The sequence below is a fragment of the Microtus ochrogaster genome, linkage group LG8, assembly GCF_000317375.1.
Source record: "Microtus ochrogaster isolate Prairie Vole_2 linkage group LG8, MicOch1.0, whole genome shotgun sequence".
NCBI classification, from domain to species: Eukaryota; Metazoa; Chordata; class Mammalia; order Rodentia; family Cricetidae; genus Microtus; species Microtus ochrogaster.
The window spans coordinates 26,166,163-26,175,764 of record NC_022033.1 but is presented as its reverse complement, the minus strand read 5'-3'; the positions used below and the strand labels follow the sequence as shown (position 1 = coordinate 26,175,764).

Below are 9,602 nucleotides of genomic sequence, written 5' to 3'. Positions count from 1 at the left end.
CCGGCCCGCCCCCGAGGGCGCCGGGCGCGGCGAGAGGATGCCGAAGCCGACGCTGCTGCTGCGCGGGGGCTGGGAGCGTGAGCGCAGCCCCGGGGACTCGGAGCTGGGCCGCCAGTTCCGGGACTGGTGCCTGCGCACCTACGGCGACTCGGCCAAAACCAAGACTGTGACACGCAGCAAATACCAGCGGATAGCCGAGGTCCTGCAGGGCGGCGGCGGGACCGGCGCGGGCAGCGGCCCGGCGGCCGGCGAGAAAGGCAAGTTCCAGTTCTGGGTGCGCTCCAAGGGCTTCCGCCTGGGCAGCGGCCGGGAACCCAAGATGGGCCAAGTGGTGTATGTGCCGGTCAAGACGGGCTCGGTGAGTGCGCGCGCGGCTGCTGCGGGCCAGTCCCGCGGCAGGGCTCGGGGCGGGCGGGGGCGGGGTGGGGGTGTGGATGTGTGTCCGAATGGTGTGTTCTTGGGGTTGTCGGTGTATCTAACCCACCCGGGCGCGCGCGTTCTGCTCACCAACCCTCCCTGGACAGCCTGGGCAGCGCTCTGGGTTTGGGGTGTCCCTGCCCCCCCCTGCGCCGCTGCCCGGGCCGTAGCTGTGACGGGCGGGCTGTCCCGGGCTGCTCACCCCAGCGTGTTCTGTCCTCCCGTCCCCTCCCCCTCGCCCCCCCGCCAGCAGGCGGCTGCTCGGGAGCTCTAGCCTCCCCCCTCCCGCCTCGGGGCCGCCTGTCCCGGGCGCCTCGCGCTCCCGCCCCCAGGCCGGCTGGGCGGTGTGTGTGCTGTGTGTGTGCTGTGTGTGTGTGTGTAAGGTGGTGCTGCGGGGGTGGGGAGGCAGGGGCAGAGGCGGGACGGGTAGTCCGCTGGGCCTCCACGCACCAGGGGAGGGGGCCAGCCTTGGCACTGTCGCCCCGACCCCACCCGGCGCTGGCCCGGGGAGGGGCAGCAGGAGCCGCAGCCTGGCGCAGGAGCAGCCTCCCAAGGGTGGGTGGGGCGTCCCCGCCGCCCCCCGGGCCCCGCGCTCCCCCCACCATGGGACAGGGGCGGCATGACCTATCCATCCTCTCCCCTCCCCCGTCCCCCGGGCCGGCCCGGGTGGCGCTGGGGAGGGGGCGGGTAACCGCAGCCCCGGGGAAGGAGGAGGCCAGTGGCCGGGCGGGGGCGTCCCCTTCGGCCCGGGGCGCCCTGGAGAGGGCGTGCGGCTGGGGCCCCGCAGCTCCCCCCGCCGGGACCTCATTGTTCTGCAGAGGGTGGGGGCTGGGGGGGCGGCTGTTCTTGGGGCACTGCTGAGCTTTGAACTTTCCGTCGCCCAGACCTTCGGGTAGTCTGTTCTGTCCCCGGCCCGGGCCAGCCTAGCTTTCCTCCCCGCCGCCCCTCCCTGGCCTCGCCCGGCCGGAGCGCTAGAGCCCGGCCGCCCCGCGCCGGCCTCCCTCCTCCTTGCTCCCCCGCTCCCCCCTCCGCGCTCCTCCCCCGTCCGGCGCGCCCGCCCTGCGCTCAGCCCTGTCCCCGGCCGGAGCGGGCTCTTCACACACAATTGATTCGGTCGTTACGAAAAGTGCACTTGTCCCCTCCCCCTCCCCCTCCGGCGGCCGCCCGGGCCGGGCCCGCGGGGTGAGGGGACCGCGAGGGAGGGAGGCGGGAGGCAGGGAGCGGAGCCCGAGGCGCCTCCCCCCCGCGCCCAGGGGACGGGGCTGCAGGCCGCGGGGAGTGGGAGCCGCGAGCGCGGAGGGCGGGCGGCCCATCTGCGAGGAGCGCTGATAACCGCGCCGCTGCCGCTGAGGCCGCCAGCAGCCCATCTGCGCCGCTGCCGCCTCCGGCCGGACAGGGAACAGAGGGCAGGGCCGAGGGGCGCGCCCACCGGCTTCCCGGAGCGGGAGATTGGGCCACGTCCCTGCGGCGCGGGTCACAGAGACCCCCAGCGCAAATGGGCACTCGCCTCCAAACCCAGGGAGTCTGGGTCATTGTCCCCTGCTCCGATGGGCCAACGATGACCTCCCTCAACCAAATCACTGTCCATTTGCCCTTATGGGGCAGGTGAGCTGTCACCTCCCACAAGCACACTAGGTCAGCCCTTCCCACCCTGCCAGTTTGGGACTTCCACTTGGTTCTCCCCAACCTGAGCTAGCCCTTTTTCCCCCAGGTGGTTTTTCCCAGGGCAACTACCCACTAGCCCTGTAGTTAGATCCTTGCTTTCAGCCTTCAGGGCTTCCCAGGTCAGTCCCCACCTCATCCTTCTCCTGGCTACCCTTCCCATCAGCTTAGAGTCTTGCCCCAACTCCTTTTTAGGTAAGATCCTCAGTCCACCCGCTACTGGAGTTCAGGTGTGGTGATGCTCCCACACCTGGCAGCTGGTTGACTGGCTCTCTGTGGGTCACCCACTCCCCTAGGGAGTGGGAATCGTGAGGCAGTTTGTCCATCCCTTTATGTCACACAGCTGTCACCGCATCCCCTAGCAGAAGCCGGTGCTAGGCTTGGGCTCAGGTCCTTGCCTGAGCTAACTAGCTAGCTGGCTGCTTCAGCCCTTTCCCAGCCCCACTCTGCCTCCCTTGCCGGCCTTTCACAGCAGGGACCTGACAAGCCTCCACCCTGGCTCTAGACCAATAATAAACCTTCCCCAGGGGAACACCTGCCTGGGAGGCAGAGGAACGGGACCCAGGCCTCCCTGCCCAGGCTGCTGGGAGGATGACAAACACAGCAGGCATGCCCTCCTGTGACAGCCTGCCCCTCCAGTTCCCCGGGCCTGCTTGCCTGGCCTGCTTGTCCCCAGAGAACCTGTTAGTTACCTGCCTGCCACATGCCTAGCCAACCAGAGCCAGCCATTGGAGATGTCCAGAGTGCTGCCACCCCATTTCCAAGTATTTTCTTGGGGTGCTGTTATCATTTTTCCATTTCCATCTTCCTTTTCGCTGATCTAAGGAGCAGACCCTGCTGGGAATTCTGAGGCAGCCACGGCCTCTTCCTAGGAGGGGCTGAATGGGACCTTTTTGAAAGCTGTAAAGGTCGTCCCTCTGCCTTTACTGATCCACACGCATACACACGTGCACGTGCATACACACATGTGCAGGCATGCACATGGAAATTAAAGTTGTCATTGCTTCTGGTGTCAGTGGGAAAGATTCTGTAATTTATCTTGGGTGGGTTCTTGTGAAGGTCATTGGGCCATAAACCTTTGTCTATGACATTTATTTGGTGTCTCCAGGCCTTGGGGTAGACCCTGCACCATTGAGATGAGCACTGGGCATTTGGAGTGGGTGGCTTCTCCTGGGACACCCAGCAAGGAAGACAGGTGTGGCTGACAAAGTGGTAAAGTCTGCAGAGACTCCAGAGGGAGGGCAGAGAATCGAGGAGCCAGAGATAAGCCCACGGGTGGCTTCAGTGATCCGAGAGTGACCGTCATATGTGACCTCTCTCTTCTCCCCCACCCCAGGTCCCCTTGCCTCCCCCTACAGTTCACTGAAGAGCTGTCTGTGGTCAGGGCTCTATCCCCAGTTTTCAGGCTGGCCCTCAGGTCGATGATCTGACACTTGTCCTGTCCCATCTGGCCCTGAGCTTTTCTGGGTGTGTGTGACAAAGGCTTAATCTGTCCGGACGGGGCAGGGCAGAGAGGAGGGCGCAGGGAATTACACTCAGCAGGGCCTCCTGCAGCTGGGGCCCATGTGGGGGGTGGGGCTTGGCGGGGGAGGGAAGCCTAGCTTTGGGGAGGCAGGCTGGTCTCAGTGTGCAGGTTGTCACAGGAAGTCAAAGGTGCAGGCAGAAGACAGAGAGGGCGGAGTCCCTCACTGGTGCTCTGGGGATAAGATCTTTAATGATAAGAGCCAGCCGGGGCCTCTGGCTGGGGAAAGCCTGGTTAGGCTAATTTATTATTTCTTGTGTTTGGCCTGCTTTGACCACATAGGGTGGCTAAGTAGGGGAAGTGGAACCCCTTGGAGGGGAAGAACCTCTGATTTTGTTCCAGCCACGTAGTGAACCCACTCCTCTTCTTTTTTACGGGGCCTCTGAGTGGGGCTGTCCCTGGGACCTGGAAAGGCCACAGATCAGGCTGGGGCAGGACCCTGAGCCAGTTGCCTACCTAGGTCAAGAGAATCCCAAGGCTCTTTGGAGAGAGAGAGTCTCAGACCAACCATACCATCTTCCAGTACACAAGCTGAGGCCCCAGGGAGAGGCAGCTCCGTTGGTGGAGAGCTAGGACTGGAGCATAGGTCTCTGAGCTCTACCATGGTCTCTGCTGGGGCTAGCCCGTGCTTTGGTTCCCACCATGAGAGCCATATTCCTCCAGGGTCTCCTGTGTGACTGCCCAACTCCACTGTCAACACGAGGCTTCTGCACGCTGGACCCCAGGTGTTGCGCTGGCCAAATTGACTAATGGTGGTCTTTTCCCAGTTTGCAGATGACGTTCATTTAGTGGAAAGCGTTTTCACAGTCTGAAGTCTTCCTCCCCAGAGCTTTTGTGTAAACCTTTGGCACCTGCGGCCACTGGTCCAGGGCGGGAAAGGGCTTCTGGTGCGCAGTGTAACACTGTAGCAGGCTTTGACTGAGTGACAGGCTTCCGCCTTTAGCGGAATGCCTACCTAAGTATTCTCTTTGGCTTTCTTCAAGCTATCATCACACCTATGTCTCTCTCTGTCTTTCTCTTCTTTTTTCTTCCTCCTCCTTTAAAAACATGTTTAAATTTGAGATAGGATCTCCCTGTGAGACCAGACTGGTCTCAAAACTCACAGAGATCTGCCTGCTTCTGCCTCTCAAGTGCTGGGTTAAAGGCAAGCATTCATGGCACCTGTTCCTCAGTAGGTGACTGTGCCTGTCACTGGGCTGAGATGCCACTTCAGCTTGTGGGACCCTGACAGCAGCATAGAGGCCAACACTGCTATTACCATCACCTGTCAGATAGGTAAACTGAGGCTCAGGGAACGTAAAAAAAAATGTCCCTAGACCACACTACTGAGTGGGCAGGCCTTGAGCGTGGGTATTGTCTCCTACACATTGCTGTCCTGACTCTGACGTATACTGGGACCTAATGTAATTTGAGTATCTAAACCCTTCAAGATAGACATTTCAGTCTGAATTTGTTTAGAAGAATCCCCTGGTCAAGAAGTCTGGAGTTGTAGATTGGTGCCATGTAAGATACCTGGGATTTTCCTGGAGCACAACAGGGTAGCCATGGGTGAGGAAGGCCTCAAGAGACGGGGGGGGGGGGGGTTGGCAGTGGTGTCTGACACAGGCCCCTTTTAGCTTTCTCAGGAGTGGCCGAAGGAAGGAAGCCTTTTCATTCGTTAAACCGCCATAATTTGGGTAACAGGGTCATGGAGCCTTGGGGAGGTATTTTAGAGCTGAGAGTCACTTGGATACTGAGTGTCAGGCCATGGCTTTCCGTGACCTCCTCTCTGGCTCTGGGTCACTCCACTGGGGTGGGGACAGCGTGTACACTTCTTCCTTCACTAAGTAACCCGCCCTCTGCTCTGTGACCTACATGGGCTACCTTCCTGTCTAGAAGGCCAGACTCTGAAAATGCCACTGGGAACACTGGTAGGTGGGTGAGAAGGAGTTGGAGCAGGAAGCCTGTGGCTAGGCTCTCTAGGGACAAAAGGTGATGGCTTCAGACAAGCAGTGGCCTCTCCACCTCTTACCTTAGAGGTTATACCACTGATGAGTTTACATGAGCATGAGGTCCTGGGGTAAAACACATGTGCACAGCGTGTGTGTGTAGAGTACGTGGCACAAGTCAGCCAAGGGGGTATGCCTGTCCGTGTGCTGGCTGATAATGGTGGTGGGAATGTGTGTGGGGCACCGGTGTGTGCAGGTGGAGGGAGGCGGCGTGCTTGTGATGTATGTGGTTGTGAGCGGCTGTGTTGGCAGATGTGGAAGCACCTGGGGTGCCGTGCTGGCAGGCCATGGTGTGACTGCATGTGAGGTTCTGGTGGAAAGCCCTGGCTGGCTGGTGAAACAGCCCTGGCTGTTCGCGGGGTGCTCTTCATCACAGCCAGGCTAGCCCAAGCCACCACCCTGACTCCAGTGTCCCTCTTGGCCAGCTGAAGCCAGGTTAGAGAAAGTGAGTGAAAGATGGGGCCTTGTCCCCATGCTGGGAACTCAGATACTTCCTTGATAGCCTCTCCCATCCCCCAGATCCAAAGTCAAGTCCCTAAGGCAGGATGGATGCTCCAGGGAGAGAGGTCTGAACTTAGGATCTCAGCTCCACTTTGGTGGTGGGTAGCCTGCCAGCCATCTGCAAGCCTTAGCTGCCTTGCTGGGAAAACAGTCAATGGATGCCAAACCCGGACAACCTGGAGAAGGCACTGTTGTCCTTGAGGATGGTGGTTAAGGAGTGTGCTCAAGGTCACCCTGCTAGTGTAAAAACCAGGTCTAGCCCCTGAGTGCCAGAGCAGGCAAAGGGGTAGAAGGAAGCTGGGTGGCAGCCTGCTGTGGCACTGGCTTGTTAGAGTAAAGACTGTATTTTAGACATGGAGTGGGACTCAGGGCGAGGGCTTTCCAGCCCCAGGACCGTGAGTTTACATCCCTGCTCCAGCCTCTCTTAGGGGACTGCTGTGAAGCTCGCATCTCAAGGCACACAGCACACAGACAGCAGTGTTCGGGAAAGTTAGCTGCTCTGTGAGCTTCTTGAGCTTTGCTTTTCTCATCCCACAAATGGGGATGGTGATGGAAGCTGTCATGGACGTTGAATGGGACCCAGCCCGGTCCCTGGCACTCAGTAGGCAGCTGCAAGGATTTGGTCCCTTGAGATTGTGCCTAAGGCATCTCTGTGCTGCTGTGCCATCAGGGGCTGGGGAACTTGGTGGAAACTAAGTACCCTCAGTACCTTGTACCCCTTTTTGCTGCTAGGAAGGCTGAAGGGAGGGGAGGTTTACCCCAGCTTGGTGGGTCCTGTTGAGTGCCCTACCCACCTCCTGCTAATCCATTAGGTCAGGGTCTGAGCAGGTCTCCCAGTCATCCAAGCCTCTAACCTATGCCAATTAATGTCCCCCCCCCAAAAAAAAATATGGTACTAGGCAGGTCAGAAACCCTTCCTGGGTTCCCCATTCAGCAGGGCTCAGGCGCCAGAGCTCTGTCTGGCCTTCTCTGTACTCTGGAAGGGGTGGCAGCCCAGTGTCCGCAGCCTCCGCCCACCCCAGACTCACAGAGCCCTTGCCTGAGGGCCATTCTGAGGCTTCCCAGACCTCCATCAGCCCTTCCACCTGCTGGCCCAGCCTGGGGAGGCAGATGCCACCCTCCCTCCCTCCCCCCCCTTTCCTCTCCCCTCCTCCTGGTCCTGTTCAGCTGCAGCTGCAGGCCTGTCCTGGGCAATTCCAGGGGGTGGGGAGGCTGGAGGGAAGCTGTTTGGCTCTGGAGGACAAGGTCACCAGCTCCTCCGTCTTCATTCCTCTTGGCCACCATGGGACATGTAACTCCTCTGATATAGACAGGAAAAGTGAGGCAGCGCGGAGGGAATTCACTCATGGTCCAGCAGAATCCCAGAGCTAAGCAAACATCTGGTGGTCTGGTTGTAAAAGCCCAGCCCCTGCCCCCTTGATTTCAAGCCCCTCCTCCCCATCTACCTCCCTCCATCTTACCCTTCTGGGTCATCTAGGAAGTGTTCTACCTCTTTCTCTTATCTCTGACGCCTTACCCAGCCAGCTCATTTGAAAACCCTGATTCTGTCTTCAACATTTCAAGCCCCACATCTATGCCCTCCACGGCCACCAGCTCTGGCTAGCCTGAAGGGGCATCAGCCTCCTACTGGCTCCCAAATCCACTCTGGCCAGATGATCCCTTCTTTATCCACACAACCAGAGGAGACTTTTCGAGAAGCAAGCCAGAGCCCTCCAGGACTTTACCTGATTCCTGGATATAGTGGCACACACCTGTAATGTGACCGTCAGTAGTCAGAGGACAGCTTGAGAGTGACACGCAGGATTCCCCTTCACTCAAAGCAGGGGTGGAAGTCACAGAACCCGGTGAGATCTGACCAGTTGCCTGCGGTCTTTACAGCTTTCCACTCTGCCTCATCCATCTGGCCACACCCTACTGGCTTCTGCTGTTTTGCAAGTGCGCGAGGTCCCAGGGCCCTTGCACTGGCTTACCCTGCTGTCTCCCTTCACCCCAGTTTTCTGTGTGGTCGGCTGGCTCTGTTTCCTTGAAATCTTTGCTAAATACCACCACCTCAGAGAGGTTTCCCTGAGGTCTCTTGGATGTTGTCCCCATCTCTCTGTCTTTCCCGTCACCCTTTTGTGACTTGGTAGATGGTACTGCTTCGGTATTCTTCCTCATGATGGCAGCTTCCGCCGGTCTCTGCCTGTTCAGTTTACTTTACATCCCAGAGGCCTGGGGTAGCCCCTGCGCCTTGGGGTTCCCTGCAGGGAAGGGTAGCACAGATGCTCTTCTCTGAGTCAAACTCTGGGGACTCCTGTCCAGCCCTGCACCCCAGGGCCCAGAGCCCCAAGTACAGACATAGCCTTCAACTCGTGGGTGTCTGGAAAGTCCTCAGGGAACTGACCTTTGACCTGGGCCTTAAGGTGCCCAAAGCATCGTTTAGTGAGCCTAGAAATGAAGCGGCTGTAGCTGAGGCAAGGTGAGTGCAGTTGATGAAGCCTTTGCAGGATGGAATCTGGCTGCCTTTCCCCATGCCTGGGGGTTGGCCACTGATTTAGTCTGCTCAGATCAGAATGGGGAACCTGGATAGGACCAGTTGGGGGTGAAGGATCTGGAAGTGTGCCATACCTGCAGGGTAGTTGAGTAAGGATGGAGGTTAGGATGGTTTAGAAGGAGCCTTGGAGTCATGGAATTATATGGGCTCTGGAGAAGGAAAAAGGGGTTCAGTTGGAGAAACAACCATGGGAGGGTGCAGGCCTGGAGACTCTGTTTACAGGAGATGGGATGGCAGCTGAGATGGGGTGATAGGTGGGGATGAGATGGGAAGAGAGGCATCCAGGGAGCCAGGAGATGTGTAGGTGCTGCGGATATGGCTGAGGCTGTGGAGGGTGTGTGGGGTGGCAGGGGTGTGGGGTGGCAGGGGTGTGTGGGGGGTGGCAGGGGTGTGTGGGGGGTGGCAGGGGTGTGTGGGGGGTGGCAGAGGTGTATGGGGATGGGGGGTGGCAGAAGTGTGGGGGCTACAGAGGTGTGTGGGAGTGGCAGGGGTGGGGGGCACTCTTGAGCAGACTCTACTAAGTTGAATCTAGGAAGGGTCCACAAGCCCTAGGGTGGCAGGAGGAGGCCAATAGGGAGTCCTAGTGACTCAGGCCTCAGTGGCCAACTCAGGAGCCACCATGAGCACAGGAACCCTGGACTGCCTGGAACTTTCCTGCTGAGTTGGGACCCATCATCCCCTACTCCTGGAAGGCCTCTGCTTGGGTGAATGACTCAGCGTTTCTCAGCGTCTGAGGATTGAGCAAATGGTCTAGCAGACATGGAGCCTTCCCTCACCAGGCCAGGCCTGATGGGGTGTGAGGGGTGAGCGAGAAAACATGAGACCCATCCATGGACTGGCTTCTAGCTTCTCTAGTCTTGAACAATCCTCAGCCACTTCAAAAGGTTGTTGTGACCCCATTCTGCAAGTTAGCAAACCAAGGCACAGCCTGTGCTGGGCACCCAGCTAGGTAGCCACTAGCGACTTTTGATTTTTGTGA

At 59.2% G+C, this 9,602-nt stretch overlaps 1 protein-coding gene across 2 annotated transcripts in view; it reads left to right on the top strand.

The window, feature by feature from the left end:
* Positions 1–6: 6 nt before the first annotated feature.
* Positions 7–9,602, top strand: part of Nol4l (nucleolar protein 4 like) — a 124,804-nt gene continuing 115,208 nt past the window's right edge. For both annotated transcript variants that reach the window (XM_026787062.1, XM_005363227.3), the window contains exon 1: positions 7–358. In XM_026787062.1, coding sequence (XP_026642863.1) covers positions 38–358 — 321 coding nt within the window. In that variant the 5' untranslated portion in view covers positions 7–37. The remainder of the gene's footprint in view (positions 359–9,602) is intronic.